At 58.8% G+C, this 19,546-nt stretch overlaps 1 protein-coding gene across 2 annotated transcripts; it reads right to left on the bottom strand.

Annotated features, from left to right (window-relative positions):
• Positions 1 to 2,336: 2,336 nt before the first annotated feature.
• On the bottom strand, positions 2,337 to 18,252 carry RIIAD1 (regulatory subunit of type II PKA R-subunit domain containing 1). Of its 2 annotated transcripts, none has more exons than XM_072114465.1 (4): positions 18,107 to 18,252; positions 15,727 to 15,803; positions 14,720 to 14,766; positions 2,337 to 2,751 (listed from the first exon to the last, which is right to left on the bottom strand). In XM_072114465.1, the coding sequence occupies exons 1-4, from the start codon at positions 18,161 to 18,163 to the stop codon at positions 2,705 to 2,707; spliced, it is 228 nt and encodes a 75-aa protein (XP_071970566.1). In that variant the 5' UTR covers positions 18,164 to 18,252; the 3' UTR covers positions 2,337 to 2,704. The 2 variants fall into 2 exon arrangements, with proteins under 2 accessions (XP_071970566.1, XP_071970565.1); XM_072114464.1 differs by having other exon boundaries at positions 15,756 to 15,803.
• Positions 18,253 to 19,546: the final 1,294 nt, after the last annotated feature.

Below are 19,546 nucleotides of genomic sequence, written 5' to 3'. Positions count from 1 at the left end.
TACAGGAGACTATGGGAGGGTCCTCAACTGTGCCCATTGTTGTCCGATGTACGAGCAGCTCTAGTTGTCGGTACCGGTTGTGACTTCCCATTGTCGAGGGCCGGTTCTCTATGTCGTCCTACGTAGGAGCAGCTTCAGTTGTCGGGGGTCGTTTCTATATGTTGGTCATTCTACGAGCAGCTCTAGTTGTCGGTACCGATTGTGACTTCTCATTGTCGAGGGCCAGTTCTCTGTGTTGTCCTATGTACGAGCAGCTTCGGTTGTCAAGGCCCAGTTCTCTATGTTGTCCTTTATATGGGCAGCTTCAGTTGTCGGTACCGGTTGTGACTTCCCATTGTCGAGGGCCGGTTCTCTGTATTGTCCTATGTACGAGCAGCTCTAGTTGTCGGTACAGGTTCTGGCTTTCTGTTTTCAAGGCCGGTTCTCTATGTCGTCCTACGTAGGAGCAGCTTCAGTTGTCGGGGGTCGTTTCTATATGTTGGTCATTCTACGAGCAGCTCTAGTTGTCGGTACCGGTTGTGACTTCCCATTGTCGAGGGCCGGTTCTCTATGTCGTCCTACGTAGGAGCAGCTTCAGTTGTCGGGGGTCGTTTCTATATGTTGGTCATTCTACGAGCAGCTCTAGTTGTCGGTACCGGTTGTGACTTCCCATTGTCGAGGGCCGGTTCTCTATGTCGGGTTGTTTCTATATGTTGGTCATTCTACGAGCAGCTCTAGTTGTCGGTACCGATTGTGGCTTCCCATTGTCGAGGGCCGGTTCTCTGTGTTGTCCTATGTACTAGCAGCTTCGGTTGTCAGACATTCTGCTCTGTATTCACGGACAGTCTCCGCTTCTGTCTTATGAATATTTCATGGCATTCTCCGGGGGCCGCAGCTGAATCTCATCCAGGAGATAAGACCCTCTGCTGGCAGCGGCTTATCTGCTGTTCATCCCCTTCCTCCTCCACCGGCGCTGTGCCATCTTTACCCAAGAGCACCTGAGTATAGCGGGACGCCAAGACCTAGTTATGAAGCCACCAAAGAAGCCAGGCCACTGGGGCGTTCAAGCCTCTCCGACCTTCTGTGGTGTCCTGGGACTGACTGACTGCTGGGGGCGTGCTACGAATGGGAAGTAAGAGTTCTCCTTACAGAGACCAATTAGGGCCGCCATGTTGGCAGCTGGAGACTTATAGACATTGATGCTCCACTAGTGGATTCTGGGAACATATACAAATACGTTTTCCATGATGGGATAAGGAGCACCACACCTCTTTTAGCTACCTCGAGAGGCATCTCCCTTGACATCAAGCATGACTTTCAGGAGGCCTAATAAGGTTTAAAACCAAAACAGTCCAACTATTCCTCAAGGAACAGATTCCCCAAATCCCATCCTGGAAAACGTATTGGCATACTACGACCCTAGCCATGTTTTCTTTGCTACATAACCAGACCTTGGCATGTGGCTAGGCCCAGGTGTCTGGGTAGCAGAGGTTCTGGTGGAGGAGGAGGGTTACAATAAGCCGCTGCCAGAAGAGGGTCTTATCTTCTGGATGAGATTCAGCTGCGGCCCCGGAGCAAGTCGTGAAATATTTATGAGTCAGACATGGAGCCCATCCAAGAATGAGGGAGCCGTGGAGAAGACGAGTGACCGCTGATCAGGGGGACACCCCATAGATGCAGCCAGTAGGCGTCCTACAAGAGCGCTCTTCTGCTTCCACGTTCTAGTAGAATGATAGCGTCTCTCCGAGGACTCTTCCTCATTTCCATCCTCTGCTCCTGTGTGTGCTCCGGAGAGACCGTGAGGAACAAAAGCTTTCATTACCAGGAAGCCGGCTCCGAGGAGGGGGGAGGGAAGGCTCTCAGCCACGTCTCCGCTCAATGTCTAAATGAGAGACTGCCCTGTAACCTGCCGCGCTTTCTAGGAACTGAGTGTAAACCAGTAATGGCGGCTGGTCTGGGGATTAGACTTCCCTTCTCTGTATGTGCTCAGGAGCTTCTCGAGTGGTGGAGGCTCGGGGGGATGTGCATATTTTACACTCCCTTTAAATCAGCCCTTACTGAGGATCAGAAGATCGGAGGCTCAGACCTTACATAGAGCCCCACATATTATCCACGGCTGACCTAGAACGTCAGACTTGTTTTGGACTGTTCTGGATCACTTGTCACGTGTCTGGCTTTGGGAACCTTTAAAGGCGCAGCTGCGGAGTGCACCGCTGTGAGAGCTCCCTGAAGAAGATGATGACCGGGTCATCTACCAGGGCTTCCATGTTCACCAGGCCCTCAGAAAATGACCTAATGTTCTTTTTCCCGTTCACAGCGGCACAAAGTATTTCAGGAGACGTAACACACGGAGGCTCTTGTGCGTAGGTGACTATGGATCAGGTTTATCTCTGGTGAACATGACTGCGAGTTTATAACATCTGTCCCTCTCCATCACCGCGCAGGTTCCTAAGCCGCAGCAGGAGGTGCCCAGTACAGACACTGAACCAGCAGGAGGCCCTGGGGATGAATACAGACAAAGCTTTGTGTAGATATAATCAGTCACATAGACAGGTAATGATGGAGAAGGCTCTGGTGGACATCATAGACAAGGACATCCACTGATGACATCTCCGATAGTCATAGTGTCCTTCAGACTGGGAGAAATGAAGTCAAGGAGATCAATACGACTACGACGGAGAAGATCGGCTGTAATCCACTGCAGGAGTCCTCCAAGCTCTGGGTCTCACGGCTCCTGGATCTTGTCTCGCAGCGCCGGGTCTGTAAAGTAATCTTCAAGACCAGAGAGTAAGAGGTCATGTCAGGACCTATACCACAGGAGTGACCTGAGGGCCCTAGGCCCCCTCCATGCTACAGACATTACTGCCTCAGAGACCAGTGTCCTAGGTGCGATCAGATGATTGCAGATGTGAGGCCGGGTGTTCTAGGTGCGATCAGATGATTGTAGATGTGAGACCGGGTGTTCTAGGTGCGATCAGATGATTGTAGATGTGAGGCCAGGTGTCCTAGGTGCGATCAGATGATTGTAGATGTGAGGTCGGGTGTCCTAGGTGCGATCAGATGATTGTAGATGTGTGGTCGGGTGTCCTAGGTGCGATCAGATGATTGTAGATGTGAGGCCGGGTGTTCTAGGTGCGATCAGATGATTGTAGATGTGAGGCCAGGTGTCCTAGGTGCGATCAGATGATTGTAGATGTGAGGCCGGGTGTTCTAGGTGCGATCAGATGATTGTAGATGTGAGGCCGGGTGTTCTAGGTGCGATCAGATGATTGGAGATGTGTGGTCGGGTATTCTAGGTGCGATCAGATGATTGTAGATGTGTGGCCGGGTGTTCTAGGTGCGATCAGATGATTGTAGATGTGTGGTCGGGTGTCCTAGGTGCGATCAGATGATTGTAGATGTGAGGTCGGGTGTTCTAGGTGCGATCAGATGATTGTAGATGTGAGGCCGGGTGTTCTAGGTGCGATCAGATGATTGTAGATGTGAGACCGGGTGTTCTAGGTGCGATCAGATGATTGTAGATGTGAGGCCGGGTGTTCTAGGTGCGATCAGATGATTATAGATGTGAGGCCGGGTGTTCTAGGTGCGATCAGATGATTGTAGATGTGTGGCAGGGTGTCCTAGGTGCGATCAGATGATTGTAGATGTGAGGCCGGGTGTCCTAGGTGCGATCAGATGATTGTAGATGTGTGGTCGGGTGTCCTAGGTGCGATCAGATGATTATAGATGTGAGGTCGGGTGTCCTAGGTGCGATCAGATGATTGTAGATGTGAGGTCGGGTGTCCTAGGTGCAATCAGATGATTGTAGATGTGTGGTCGGGTGTCCTAGGTGCGATCAGATGATTATAGATGTGAGGCCGGGTGTTCTAGGTGCGATCAGATGATTGTAGATGTGTGGCCGGGTGTCCTAGGTGCGATCAGATGATTGCAGATGTGAGGCCGGGTGTTCTAGGTGCGATCAGATGATTGTAGATGTGAGGCCGGGTGTCCTAGGTGCGATCAGATGATTGTAGATGTGAGGCCGGGTGTCCTAGGTGCGATCAGATGATTGTAGATGTGAGACCGGGTGTTCTAGGTGCGATCAGATGATTGTAGATGTGAGGCCGGGTGTTCTAGGTGCGATCAGATGATTGTAGATGTGAGGTCGGGTGTCCTAGGTGCGATCAGATGATTGTAGATGTGTGGCCAGGTGTCCTAGGTGCGATCAGATGATTGTAGATGTGAGGCCGGGTGTCCTAGGTGCGATCAGATGATTGTAGATGTGAGACCGGGTGTTCTAGGTGCGATCAGATGATTGTAGATGTGAGGCCGGGTGTTCTAGGTGCGATCAGATGATTGTAGATGTGAGGTCGGGTGTCCTAGGTGCGATCAGATGATTGTAGATGTGTGGCCAGGTGTCCTAGGTGCGATCAGATGATTGTAGATGTGAGGCCGGGTGTCCTAGGTGCGATCAGATGATTGTAGATGTGAGGCCGGGTGTTCTAGGTGCGACCAGGTGATTGTAGATGTGAGGCCGGGTGTTCTAGGTGCTATCAGATGATTGTAGATGTGAGGTCGGGTGTCCTAGGTGCTATCAGATGATTGTAGATGTGAGGCCGGGTGTTCTAGGTGCGATCAGATGATTGTAGATGTGTGGCCAGGTGTCCTAGGTGCGATCAGATGATTGTAGATGTGTGGTCGGGTGTCCTAGGTGCGATCAGATGATTGTAGATGTGAGGTCGGGTGTCCTAGGTGCGATCAGATGATTGTAGATGTGAGGCCGGGTGTTCTAGGTGCGATCAGATGATTGTAGATGTGAGGCCGGGTGTTCTAGGTGCGATCAGATGATTGTAGATGTGTGGTCGGGTGTTCTAGGTGCGATCAGATGATTGTAGATGTGAGGCCGGGTGTCCTAGGTGCGATCAGATGATTGTAGATGTGAGGCCGGGTGTTCTAGGTGCGATCAGATGATTGGAGATGTGAGGTCGGGTGTCCTAGGTGCGATCAGATGATTGTAGATGTGTGGCCGGGTGTTCTAGGTGCGATCAGATGATTGTAGATGTGAGGCCGGGTGTTCTAGGTGCGATCAGATGATTGTAGATGTGAGGTCGGGTATTCTAGGTGCGATCAGATGATTGTAGATGTGAGGCCGGGTGTTCTAGGTGCGATCAGATGATTGTAGATGTGAGGCCGGGTGTTCTAGGTGCGATCAGATGATTGTAGATGTGAGGCCGGGTGTTCTAGGTGCGATCAGATGATTGTAGATGTGTGGTCGGGTGTCCTAGGTGCGATCAGATGATTGTAGATGTGAGGTCGGGTGTTCTAGGTGCGATCAGATGATTATAGATGTGTGGTCGGGTGTTCTAGGTGCGATCAGATGATTGTAGATGTGTGGTCGGGTGTTCTAGGTGCGATCAGATGATTGGAGATGTGTGGTCGGGTATTCTAGGTGCGATCAGATGATTGTAGATGTGAGGCCGGGTGTTCTAGGTGCGATCAGATGATTGTAGATGTGTGGTCGGGTGTCCTAGGTGCGATCAGATGATTGTAGATGTGTGGCCGGGTATTCTAGATGACTGGCCTATAGCCTTGCTGCCTCCTACCCTTCTCCAGTAGTCATAGGGTTAATATTGCCTGTATGGAAAAGCCGCTTTCTTCTGCCTCCCATCTCCATAGTAACGGGTGCGTGTGCGATGCTCTATAACTGCATTACACGCCTGTAATATGATTTAATAAAGGCCATAATGCATCTTCTGGGGCCGTCTGGAGCTTATCAGCAGACAGGAGCGTCATCTGTGGTGGGGGAGGACCTCCAAATCCTGCACCAACATCTTCCTTTATGACCCCTGGGGCATTGTGGTGGCCCTGCTCCATACAACCCCCCCCCCCCCCCGCCCCTCCCGGGGCTCCATAATCTCCCTCCCAGAGCCTAGCCTTGATACCCCCCCCCCATCCTCCCGGGGGCCCCTGCTCTCCCTCCCTGAGCCTAGCCTTGATATCCCCCCCTCCTCCCGGGGCCCCCTGCTCCGCTATCAACCCCACACTCCCACCGCCTCTCCCAGGGCCCCCTGCTCTCCCTCCATGAGCCTAGCCTTGATTCCCCCCTCCCGGGACCCCCTGCTCCACTCTCTCCCCCCCTTTCGGGGCCTCCTGCTCCATACTCCTACCCCTCTCCTGGGGGCCCCCTGCTCCATACTCCTACCCCTCTCCTGGGGGCCCCCTGCTCCATACTCCTACCCCTCTCCTGGGGGCCCCCTGCTCCATACTCCTACCCCTCTCCTGGGGGCCCCCTGCTCCATACTCCTACCCCTCTCCTGGGGGCCCCCTGCTCCATACTCCTACCCTCTCCTGGGGGCCCCTGCTCCATACTCCTACCCCTCTCCTGGGGGCCCCCTGCTCCATACTCCTACCCCTCTCCTGGGGGCCCCCTGCTCCATACTCCTACCCCTCTCCTGGGGGCCCCCTGCTCCATACTCCTACCCCTCTCCTGGGGGCCCCCTGCTCCATACTCCTACCCCTCTCCTGGGGGCCCCCTGCTCCATACTCCTACCCCTCTCCTGGGGGCCCCCTGCTCCATACTCCTACCCCTCTCCTGGGGGCCCCCTGCTCCATACTCCTACCCCTCTCCTGGGGGCCCCCTGCTCCATACTCCTACCCCTCTCCTGGGGGCCCCCTGCTCCATACTCCTACCCCTCTCCTGGGGGCCCCCTGCTCCATACTCCTACCCCTCTCCTGGGGGCCCCCTGCTCCATACTCCTACCCCTCTCCTGGGGGCCCCCTGCTCCATACTCCTACCCCTCTCCTGGGGGCCCCCTGCTCCATACTCCTACCCCTCTCCTGGGGGCCCCCTGCTCCATACTCCTACCCCTCTCCTGGGGGCCCCCTGCTCAATACTCCTACCCCTCTCCTGGGGGCCCCCTGCTCAATACTCCTACCCCTCTCCTGGGGGCCCCCCTGCTCAATACTCCTACCCCTCTCCTGGGGGCCCCCTGCTCAATACTCCTACCCCTCTCCTGGGGGCCCCCTGCTCCACTATCAACCCCCCCGCCCTCCCCCGGGGCCCCATGCACACGCAGCACCAGGCCCTGATCTTCCTGCAGTAATTAGATTCATTCCACGCGGTGACATCCGGCCGCAGCCATGGAGATCTCCGTTTTTCCATGGACTCCGGCGTTCCCTGTGGATGCTGTGCACCAGGCCGGATCCTGGGCCTCATTACAGGAAGGTAACGATGTCCCCGCTGACTGCCGCTTATTATAACCAGTGATTACAGATGCCCCCCCCCCCCCCGCTAATGGCATCAGCTGAGAGACTGCCCCTCACATCACCAGGACATGGCCCGACCTGCACCCGTCCTGTGCCCGTATCGCCTCTCTGATGGATGGGAGCCGGATGCGGGCTGTAAGGTGTACATCTAGGTGGCGGCTGTAAGGTGTACATCTAGGTGGCGGCTGTAAGGTGTACATCTAGGTGGCGGCTGTAAGGTGTACATCTAGGTGGCGGCTGTAAGGTGTATATCTAGGTGGCGGCTGTAAGGTGTATATCTAGGTGGCGGCTGTAAGGTGTACATCTAGGTGCGGGCTGTAAGGTGTACATCTAGGTGCGGGCTGTAAGGTGTATATCTAGGTGCCGGCTGTAAGGTGTACATCTAGGTGGCGGCTGTAAGGTGTATATCTAGGTGCGGGCTGTAAGGTGTATATCTAGGTGGCGGCTGTAAGGTGTATATCTAGGTGCCGGCTGTGAGGTGTACATCTAGGTGCCGGCTGTAAGGTGTATATCTAGGTGGCGGCTGTAAGGTGTATATCTAGGTGGCGGCTGTGAGGTGTATATCTAGGTGCGGGCTGTAAGGTGTATATCTAGGTGGCGGCTGTAAGGTGTATATCTAGGTGGCAGCTGTGAGGTGTATATCTAGGTGGCGGCTGTAAGGTGTACATCTAGGTGCGGGCTGTAAGGTGTACATCTAGGTGGCGGCTGTAAGGTGTATATCTAGGTGGCGGCTGTAAGGTGTATATCTAGGTGGCGGCTGTGAGGTGTACATCTAGGTGCGGGCTGTAAGGTGTACATCTAGGTGCGGGCTGTAAGGTGTATATCTAGGTGCCGGCTGTAAGGTGTACATCTAGGTGGCGGCTGTAAGGTGTATATCTAGGTGCGGGCTGTAAGGTGTATATCTAGGTGGCGGCTGTAAGGTGTATATCTAGGTGCCAGCTGTGAGGTGTACATCTAGGTGCCGGCTGTAAGGTGTATATCTAGGTGCGGGCTGTAAGGTGTATATCTAGGTGGCGGCTGTGAGGTGTATATCTAGGTGCGGGCTGTAAGGTGTATATCTAGGTGGCGGCTGTAAGGTGTATATCTAGGTGGCAGCTGTGAGGTGTATATCTAGGTGGCGGCTGTAAGGTGTACATCTAGGTGCGGGCTGTAAGGTGTACATCTAGGTGCGGGCTGTAAGGTGTATATCTAGGTGGCGGCTGTGAGGTGTACATCTAGGTGGCGGCTGTAAGGTGTACATCTAGGTGGCGGCTGGAAGGTGTACATCTAGGTGGCGGCTGGAAGGTGTACATCTAGGTGGCGGCTGTGAGGTGTATATCTAGGTGCGGGCTGTGAGGTGTACATCTAGGTGGCGGCTGTAAGGTGTATATCTAGGTGCGGGCTGTAAGGTGTACATCTAGGTGGCGGCTGTAAGGTGTACATCTAGGTGCGGGCTGTGAGGTGTACATCTAGGTGCGGGCTGTAAGGTGTACATCTAGGTGCGGGCTGTAAGGTGTACATCTAGGTGCGGGCTGTAAGGTGTACATCTAGGTGCCAGCTGTGAGGTGTACATCTAGGTGGCGGCTGTAAGGTGTATATCTAGGTGCGGGCTGTAAGGTGTATATCTAGGTGGCGGCTGTGAGGTGTATATCTAGGTGGCGGCTGTGAGGTGTACATCTAGGTGCGGGCTGTGAGGTGTATATCTAGGTGCGGGCTGTAAGGTGTACATCTAGGTGGCGGCTGTGAGGTGTACATCTAGGTGCGGGCTGTGAGGTGTATATCTAGGTGCGGGCTGTAAGGTGTACATCTAGGTGGCGGCTGTGAGGTGTACATCTAGGTGGCGGCTGTAAGGTGTACATCTAGGTGGCGGCTGTAAGGTGTACATCTAGGTGGCGGCTGTAAGGTGTACATCTAGGTGGCGGCTGTAAGGTGTACATCTAGGTGCGGGCTGTAAGGTGTATATCTAGGTGGCGGCTGTAAGGTGTATATCTAGGTGGCGGCTGTGAGGTGTATATCTAGGTGGCGGCTGTGAGGTGTACATCTAGGTGGCGGCTGTGAGGTGTACATCTAGGTGGCGGCTGTGAGGTGTACATCTAGGTGCGGGCTGTGAGGTGTATATCTAGGTGCGGGCTGTAAGGTGTACATCTAGGTGGCGGCTGTGAGGTGTACATCTAGGTGCGGGCTGTGAGGTGTATATCTAGGTGCGGGCTGTAAGGTGTACATCTAGGTGGCGGCTGTGAGGTGTATATCTAGGTGCCGGCTGTAAGGTGTATATCTAGGTGGCGGCTGTGAGGTGTATATCTAGGTGGCGGCTGTGAGGTGTACATCTAGGTGGCGGCTGTGAGGTGTACATCTAGGTGGCGGCTGTAAGGTGTACATCTAGGTGGCGGCTGTAAGGTGTACATCTAGGTGCCGGCTGTAAGGTGTACATCTAGGTGCGGGCTGTAAGGTGTACATCTAGGTGGCGGCTGTGAGGTGTATATCTAGGTGCGGGCTGTAAGGTGTATATCTAGGTGGCGGCTGTAAGGTGTATATCTAGGTGCGGGCTGTAAGGTGTATATCTAGGTGGCGGCTGTGAGGTGTACATCTAGGTGCGGGCTGTAAGGTGTACATCTAGGTGCGGGCTGTAAGGTGTACATCTAGGTGCGGGCTGTAAGGTGTATATCTAGGTGCGGGCTGTAAGGTGTATATCTAGGTGCCGGCTGTAAGGTGTACATCTAGGTGCGGGCTGTAAGGTGTACATCTAGGTGCGGGCTGTAAGGTGTACATCTAGGTGCGGGCTGTAAGGTGTATATCTAGGTGGCGGCTGTAAGGTGTATATCTAGGTGCGGGCTGTAAGGTGTATATCTAGGTGGCGGCTGTAAGGTGTATATCTAGGTGCGCGCTGTGAGGTGTATATCTAGGTGCCGGCTGTGAGGTGTACATCTAGGTGCGGGCTGTGAGGTGTACATCTAGGTGCGGGCTGTGAGGTGTACATCTAGGTGCGGGCTGTGAGGTGTACATCTAGGTGCGGGCTGTAAGGTGTACATCTAGGTGCGGGCTGTAAGGTGTATATCTAGGTGGCGGCTGTGAGGTGTATATCTAGGTGCGGGCTGTAAGGTGTATATCTAGGTGCCGGCTGTAAGGTGTACATCTAGGTGCGGGCTGTAAGGTGTACATCTAGGTGCCGGCTGTAAGGTGTACATCTAGGTGCCGGCTGTAAGGTGTACATCTAGGTGCCGGCTGTAAGGTGTACATCTAGGTGCCGGCTGTAAGGTGTACATCTAGGTGCCGGCTGTAAGGTGTACATCTAGGTGCCGGCTGTGAGGTGTACATCTAGGTGCGGGCTGTAAGGTGTATATCTAGGTGCGGGCTGTAAGGTGTATATCTAGGTGCGGGCTGTAAGGTGTATATCTAGGTGCCGGCTGTAAGGTGTATATCTAGGTGCGGGCTGTAAGGTGTATATCTAGGTGGCGGCTGTAAGGTGTACATCTAGGTGGCGGCTGTGAGGTGTATATCTAGGTGCGGGCTGTAAGGTGTATATCTAGGTGGCGGCTGTAAGGTGTACATCTAGGTGGCGGCTGTGAGGTGTATATCTAGGTGCGGGCTGTAAGGTGTACATCTAGGTGCCGGCTGTAAGGTGTATATCTAGGTGGCGGCTGTAAGGTGTATATCTAGGTGGCGGCTGTAAGGTGTATATCTAGGTGCGGGCTGTAAGGTGTACATCTAGGTGCGGGCTGTAAGGTGTATATCTAGGTGGCGGCTGTGAGGTGTACATCTAGGTGGCGGCTGTAAGGTGTACATCTAGGTGCGGGCTGTAAGGTGTACATCTAGGTGCCGGCTGTGAGGTGCCCACCCTGTTGGGCAGCTGCTTTCTCAGGGGCCGTTACACAGCGCGTGGCCCCAGGGAAGGCACAAGCCGCGCTCCGGGGATCAGTGCTGCTGCCGCCGGCTCCTGATCCATGAGAATCCCTATTATTCCGGCTATTTGTCCTGACAGCTTTACGATACACAGTGACGCGCGGCTGTGAGCATGATGGACGAGGAGCAGATAATGTGCCGTGTCCTCAGTGATGGATCCTCCCCTGTGCACGCTCTGTCATTATTAATAAAGCTGGGAAGAGACAAACATCACCCCCCAGACAGCCCCTCCTCCCACTGATCCCTACATCACCCCCCCCAGACAGCCCCTCCTCCCACTGATCCCTACATCACCCCCCCAGACAGCCCCTCCTCCCACTGATCCCTACATCACCCCCCCAGACAGCCCCTCCTCCCACTGATCCCTACATCTACCCCCCAGACAGCCCATCCCCTCCTCCTCCCACTGATCCCTACATCACCCCCCCCAGACAGCCCCTCCTCCCACTGATCCCTACATCACCCCCCCAGACAGCCCCTCCTCCCACTGATCCCTACATCACCCCCCCCAGACAGCCCCTCCTCCCACTGATCCCTACATCACCCCCCCAGACAGCCCCTCCTCCCACTGATCCCTACATCACCCCCCCAGACAGCCCCTCCTCCCACTGATCCCTACATCACCCCCCCAGACAGCCCCTCCTCCCACTGATCCCTACATCACCCCCCCAGACAGCCCCTCCTCCCACTGATCCCTACATCTACCCCCCAGACAGCCCCTCCTCCCACTGATCCCTACATCTACCCCCCAGACAGCCCATCCCCTCCTCCTCCCACTGATCCCTACATCACCCCCCCAGACAGCCCCTCCTCCCACTGATCCCTACATCACCCCCCCAGACAGCCCCTCCTCCCACTGATCCCTACATCTACCCCCCCAGACAGCCCCTCCTCCCACTGATCCCTACATCACCCCCCTCAGACAGCCCCTCCTCCCACTGATCCCTACATCACCCCCTCACCTCTCCCCCGGACAGCTCCTCCTCCCACTGATCCCTACATCACCCCCCCCCCAGACAGCCCCTCCTCCCACTGATCCCTACATCACCCCCCCAGACAGCCCCTCCTCCCACTGATCCCTACATCTACCCCCCCCAGACAGCCCCTCCTCCCACTGATCCCTACATCACCCCCCCAGACAGCCCCTCCTCCCACTGATCCCTACATCTACCCCCCAGACAGCCCCTCCTCCCACTGATCCCTACATCTACCCCCCAGACAGCCCATCCCCTCCTCCTCCCACTGATCCCTACATCACCCCCCCCAGACAGCCCCTCCTCCCACTGATCCCTACATCACCCCCCCAGACAGCCCCTCCTCCCACTGATCCCTACATCTACCCCCCCAGACAGCCCCTCCTCCCACTGATCCCTACATCACCCCCCCTCAGACAGCCCCTCCTCCCACTGATCCCTACATCACCCCCTCACCTCTCCCCCGGACAGCTCCTCCTCCCACTGATCCCTACATCACCCCCCCCCCAGACAGCCCCTCCTCCCACTGATCCCTACATCACCCCCCCCAGACAGCCCCTCCTCCCACTGATCCCTACATCTACCCCCCCCAGACAGCCCCTCCTCCCACTGATCCCTACATCTACCCCCCCAGACAGCCCCTCCTCCCACTGATCCCTACATCTACCCCCCCAGACAGCCCCTCCTCCCACTGATCCCTACATCTACCCCCCCAGACAGCCCCTCCTCCCACTGATCCCTACATCTACCCCCCCAGACAGCCCCTCCTCCCACTGATCCCTACATCTACCCCCCAGACAGCCCCTCCTCCCACTGATCCCTACATCTACCCCCCCAGACAGCCCCTCCTCCCACTGATCCCTACATCTACCCCCCAGACAGCCCCTCCTCCCACTGATCCCTACATCTACCCCCCCAGACAGCCCCTCCTCCCACTGATCCCTACATCTACCCCCCCAGACAGCCCCTCCTCCCACTGATCCCTACATCTACCCCCCCAGACAGCCCCTCCTCCCACTGATCCCTACATCTACCCCCCCAGACAGCCCCTCCTCCCACTGATCCCTACATCTACCCCCCCAGACAGCCCCTCCTCCCACTGATCCCTACATCTACCCCCCCAGACAGCCCCTCCTCCCACTGATCCCTACATCTACCCCCCCAGACAGCCCTCCTCCCACTGATCCCTACATCTACCCCCCCAGACAGCCCCTCCTCCCACTGATCCCTACATCTACCCCCCCAGACAGCCCCTCCTCCCACTGATCCCTACATCTACCCCCCCAGACAGCCCCTCCTCCCACTGATCCCTACATCTACCCCCCCAGACAGCCCCTCCTCCCACTGATCCCTACATCACCCCCTCACCTCTCCCCCAGACAGCCCCTCCTCCCACTGATCCCTAAATCTACCCCCCCAGACAGCCCCTCCACCCACTGATCCCTACATCTACCCCCCAGACAGCCCCTCCACCCACTGATCCCTACATCACCCCCCCAGACAGCCCCTCCACCCACTGATCCCTACATCACCCCCCCCAGACAGCCCCTCCACCCACTGATCCCTACATCTACCCCCAGACAGCCCCTCCTCCCACTGATCCCTACATCTACCCCCCAGACAGCCCCTCCTCCCACTGATCCCTACATCACCCCCTCACCTCTCCCCCAGACAGCCCCTCCTCCCACTGATCCCTACATCTACCCCCCCAGACAGCCCCTCCTCCCACTGATCCCTACATCACCCCCTCACCTCTCCCCCAGACAGCCCATCCGCTCCTCCTCCCACTGATCCCTACATCACCCCCTCACCTCTCCCCCAGACAGCCCATCCCCTCCTCCTCCCACTGATCCCTACATCTACCCCCCCAGACAGCCCCTCCTCCCACTGATCCCTACATCACCCCCTCACCTCTCCCCCAGACAGCCCATCCCCTCCTCCTCCCACTGATCCCTACATCACCCCCTCACCTCTACCCCAGACAGCCCATCCGCCCCTCCTCCCACTGATCCCTACATCACCCCCTCGCCTCTCCTCCACCCACTGATCCCTACATCACCCCCTCACCTCTCCTCCTCCCACTGATCCCTACATCACCCCCCAACCTCTCCCCCAGACAGCCCATCCCCTCCTCCTCCCACTGATCCCTACATCACCCCCTCACCTCTCCGCCAGACAGTCCATCCCCTCCTCCACCCACTGATCCCTACATCACCCCCCCCCCCAGACACTCGTCTGCCCATCCTCCCACTGATCCCTACAGCAGCAGTGGGTGATGGGAATAACTTCCCTGATTCCATGATCTGCGGCTTGTCTAATGGGTCAGAACCGGGGCCCAATACAGGAGGTCTCAGTCCTGCAGGGTGGGGGACGTGTAGGGAGGGGGGGCCCCGGGGGGGCGCAGAGGAGGGAGGTGGGGCCCGGGGGGGGGCAGAGGAGGGAGGCGGGGCCCGGGGGGGGCAGAGGAGGGAGGCGGGGCCCGGGGGGGGCAGAGGAGGGAGGCGGGGCCCGGGGGGGGGCAGAGGAGGGAGGCGGGGCCCGGGGGGGCAGAGGAGGGAGGCGGGGCCCGGGGGGGGCAGAGGAGGGAGGCGGGGCCCGGGGGGGGGCAGAGGAGGGAGGCGGGGCCCGGGGGGGAGCCTCACCTGCTGCAAAGTTCCGAATGTTTTCTGGTCTCTTCAGCAAAACTTCTCTGTAAGGAAAGAAACGAGAGAAAAGATAAAACCGCAGAAGAGCCCAGGAGCAGAGCCCCACCGCGAGCAGAGCCCCACCGCGCGCAGAGCCCCACCGCGAGCAGAGCCCCACCGCGAGCAGAGCCCCACCGCGAGCAGAGCCCCACCGCGAGCAGAGCCCCACCGCGAGCAGAGCCCCACCGCGAGCAGAGGCCCCCGCAGCAGAGCCCCACCGCGAGCAGAGCCCCACCGCGAGCAGAGCCCCACCGCGAGCAGAGCCCCACCGCGAGCAGAGCCCCACCGCGAGCAGAGCCCCACCGCGAGCAGAGGCCCCCCCCCCCGCAGCAGAGCCCCCCGCAGCAGAGCCCCCCCGCGAGCAGAGCCCCACCGCGAGCAGAGCCCCACCGCGAGCAGAGCCCCACCGCGAGCAGAGCCCCCCCCCCCCGCAGCAGAGCCCACCGCGCGCAGAGCCCCCCCCCCCGCAGCAGAGCCCACCGCGAGCAGAGCCCACCGCGAGCAGAGCCCACCGAGAGCAGAGCCCACCGCGAGCAGAGCCCCCCGCGAGCAGAGCCCACCGCGAGCAGAGCCCCACCGCGAGCAGAGCCCCCCGCACGCAGCAGAGCCCCCCGCACGCAGCAGAGCCCCACCGCGAGCAGAGCCCCACCGCGAGCAGAGCCCCCCCCCCGCAGCAGAGCCCACCGCGCGCAGAGCCCCCCCCCCCGCAGCAGAGCCCACCGCGAGCAGAGCCCCACCCCCCGCAGCAGAGCCCCCCCCCGCAGCAGAGCCCCCCCCCCGCAGCAGCAGAGCCCCCCCCCGCAGCAGAGCCCCCCCCGCGAGCAGAGCCCCCCCCCGCGAGCAGAGCCCCCCCCCCGCGAGCAGAGCCCCCCCCCGCGAGCAGAGCCCCACCGCTTGCAGAGCCCCACCGCTTGCAGAGCCCCACCACAGCAGAGCCCTGGGAGCGGATGGAACGCTATAATCACCGGATGAAACCAGAGAGCAGCAGCTTCACCTCCCCGTGGCTCCTCAGATATTCCTCATTGCTGATCCGAGTCCGGATCTGGAGAGAAAAAAACCCACAATAAATGCAAAGTACAACCCAGACAGTAGGGAGCAGAGGAGGGAGGCGGGGCCCGGGGGGGCGCAGAGGAGGGAGGCGGGGCCCGGGGGGGGCGCAGAGGAGGGAGGCGGGGCCCGGGGGCGCAGAGGAGGGAGGCGGGGCCCGGGGGGGCGCAGAGGAGGGAGGCGGGGCCCGGGGGGGCGCAGAGGAGGGAGGCGGGGCGCAGAGGAGGGAGGCGAGGCCCGGGGGGGGCGCAGAGGAGGGAGGCGGGGCCCGGGGGGCGCAGAGGAGGGAGGCGGGGCCCGGGGGGGCGCAGAGGAGGGAGGCGGGGCGCAGAGGAGGGAGGCGAGGCCCGGGGGGGGCGCAGAGGAGGGAGGCGAGGCCCGGGGGGGGCGCAGAGGAGGGAGGCGGGGCCCGGGGGGCGCAGAGGAGGGAGGCGGGGCCCGGGGGGGCGCAGAGGAGGGAGGCGGGGCGCAGAGGAGGGAGGCGAGGCCCGGGGGGGGCGCAGAGGAGGGAGGCGGGGCCCGGGGGGCGCAGAGGAGGGAGGCGGGGCCCGGGGGGGCGCAGAGGAGGGAGGGGGAGGCGGGGCCTGGGGGCGCAGAGGAGGGAGGCGGGGCCCGGGGGGGTGTAGAGGAGGGAGGCGGGGCCCGGGGCCGCAGAGATGTGCAGTCGGGGGGCAGGTGGGTGGCTGTGTAGTCGGGAGCAGGTAGGTGGCTGTGCAGTCAGGGACAGGTAGGTGGCTGTGTAGTTGGTGGCAGTGCAGTCGGGGGCAGGTAGGTGGCAGTGCAGTCGGGGACAGGTAGGTGGCTGTGTAGTCAGTGGCAGTGCAGTCGGCGGCAGGTAGGTGGCTGTTTAGTCGGTGGCTGTGCAGTTGGGGGCAGGTAGGTGGCTGTGCAGTCGGCGGCAGGTGGGTGGCAGTGTAGCTGGGTGACGGTAGGTCGCAGTGTAGTCGGGGGCAGGTAGGTGGCTGTGTAGTCGGGAGCAGGTAGGTGGCTGTGCAGTCAGGGACAGGTAGGTGGCTGTGTAGTTGGTGGCAGTGCAGTCGGGGGCAGGTAGGTGGCAGTGCAGTCGGGGACAGGTAGGTGGCTGTGTAGTCAGTGGCAGTGCAGTCGGCGGCAGGTAGGTGGCTGTTTAGTCGGTGGCTGTGCAGTTGGGGGCAGGTAGGTGGCTGTGCAGTCGGCGGCAGGTAGGTGGCTGTGCAGTCGGGGGCAGGTAGGTGGCTGTGTAGTCGGTGGCAGTGCAGTCGAGGACAGGTAGGTGGCAGTGCAGTCGGGGGCAGGTAGGTGGCTGTGCAGTCGGGGGCAGGTAGGTGGCTGTGCAGTCGGGGGCAGGTAGGTGGCTGTGCAGTCGGGGGCAGGTAGGTGGCTGTGCAGTCGGGGGCAGGTAGGTGGCTGTGCAGTCGGGGGCAGGTAGGTGGCTGTGCAGTCGGGGGCAGGTAGGTGGCAGTGCAGTCGGTGGCAGTGCAGTCGGGGGCAGGTAGGTGGCTGTGCAGTCGGGGGCAGGTAGGTGGCTGTGCAGTCGGGGGCAGGTAGGTGGCTGTGCAGTCGGGGGCAGGTAGGTGGCTGTGCAGTCGGGGAGCAGGTAGGTGGCTGTGCAGTCGAGGACAGGTAGGTGGCTGTGCAGTCGAGGACAGGTAGGTGGCTGTGCAGTCGAGGACAGGTAGGTGGCTGTGCAGTCGGGGAGCAGGTAGGTGGCTGTGCAGTCGGGGGGCAGGTAGGTGGCTGTGCAGTCGGGGGGCAGGTAGGTGGCTGTGCAGTCGGGGGGCAGGTAGGTGGCTGTGCAGTCGGGGGGCAGGTAGGTGGCTGTGCAGTCGGGGGGCAGGTAGGTGGCTGTGTAGTCGGTGGCTGTGCAGTCGAGGACAGGTAGGTGGCTGTGTAGTCGGGGAGCAGGTAGGTGGCTGTGCAGTCGGGGAGCAGGTAGGTGGCTGTGCAGTCGAGGACAGGTAGGTGGCTGTGCAGTCGGGGAGCAGGTAGGTGGCTGTGCAGTCGGGGGGCAGGTAGGTGGCTGTGCAGTCGGGGAGCAGGTAGGTGGCTGTGCAGTCGGGGAGCAGGTAGGTGGCTGTGCAGTCGGGGACAGGTAGGTGGCAGTGCAGTCGGGGAGCAGGTAGGTGGCTGTGCAGTCGGGGGGCAGGTAGGTGGCTGTGCAGTCGGGGAGCAGGTAGGTGGCTGTGCAGTCGGGGAGCAGGTAGGTGGCTGTGCAGTCGGGGAGCAGGTAGGTGGCTGTGCAGTCGGGGGGCAGGTAGGTGGCTGTGTAGTCGGGGAGCAGGTAAGTGGCTGTGTAGTCGGGGGCAGGTAGGTGATCACCGTGCAGTCCCGCAGCCTCCCCTCCTGCTCCGCGCTCAGGGCTGCGGCCTCCTCCATCCTCTTCCGCTTCTCTGTTGCTTCTTGTCAGACGACAGTTGCGGCTCCGGTTGCCGTGGATACAGGTCATGTGACCTTCATGAAGCCGCGCCCCTGCACGGTTCAATAGGAGAATATGGGGGAAAATGGCGGAGACCCGGAAGTGACGTCACTGAGCAGGTATATAGTGTATCCAGCCTGCAGGACATCACTGAGCAGGTATATAGTGTATCCAGCCTGCAGGACATCACTGAGCAGGTATATAGTGTATCCAGCCTGCAGGAGGACATCACTGAGCAGGTATATAGTGTATCCAGCCTGCAGGACATCACTGAGCAGGTATATAGTGTATCCAGCCTGCAGGAGGACATCACTGAGCAGGTATATAGTGTATCCAGCCTGCAGGAGGACATCACTGAGCAGGTATATAGTGTATCCAGCCTGCAGGACATCACTGAGCAGGTATATAGTGTATCCAGCCTGCAGGACGTCACTGAGCAGGTATATAGTGTATCCAGCCTGCAGGAGGACATCACTGAGCAGGTATATAGTGTATCCAGCCTGCAGGACATCACTGAGCAGGTATATAGTGTATCCAGCCTGCAGGACATCACTGAGCAGGTATATAGTGTATCCAGCCTGCAGGACATCACTGAGCAGGTATTTAGTGTATCCAGCCTGCAGGACATCACTGAGCAGGTATATAGTGTATCCAGCCTGCAGGAGGACATCACTGAGCAGGTATATAGTGTATCCAGCCTGCAGGACATCACTGAGCAGGTATATAGTGTATCCAGCCTGCAGGAGGACATCACTGAGCAGGTATATAGTGTATCCAGCCTGCAGGAGGACATCACTGAGCAGGTATGTAGTGTATCCAGCCTGCAGGACATCACTGAGCAGGTATATAGTGTATCCAGCCTGCAGGACATCACTGAGCAGGTATATAGTGTATCCAGCCTGCAGGAGGACATCACTGAGCAGGTATATAGTGTATCCAGCCTGCAGGACATCACTGAGCAGGTATATAGTGTATCCAGCCTGCAGGACATCACTGAGCAGGTATATAGTGTATCCAGCCTGCAGGACATCACTGAGCAGATATATAGTGTATCCAGCCTGCAGGACATCACTGAGCAGATATATAGTGTATCCAGCCTGCAGGACATCACTGAGCAGGTATATAGTGTATCCAGCCTGCAGGACATCACTGAGCAGGTATATAGTGTATCCAGCCTGCAGGAGGACATCACTGAGCAGGTATATAGTGTATCCAGCCTGCAGGACATCACTGAGCAGGTATATAGTGTATCCAGCCTGCAGGAGGACATCACTGAGCAGGTATATAGTGTATCCAGCCTGCAGGACATCACTGAGCAGGTATATAGTGTATCCAGCCTGCAG

This window comes from Engystomops pustulosus, chromosome 7 (genome assembly GCF_040894005.1).
Source record: "Engystomops pustulosus chromosome 7, aEngPut4.maternal, whole genome shotgun sequence".
Classification (NCBI taxonomy): domain Eukaryota; kingdom Metazoa; phylum Chordata; class Amphibia; order Anura; family Leptodactylidae; genus Engystomops; species Engystomops pustulosus.
Note: the sequence above shows the minus strand (reverse complement) of the source record. Positions and strands in the feature narration are given on the sequence as shown.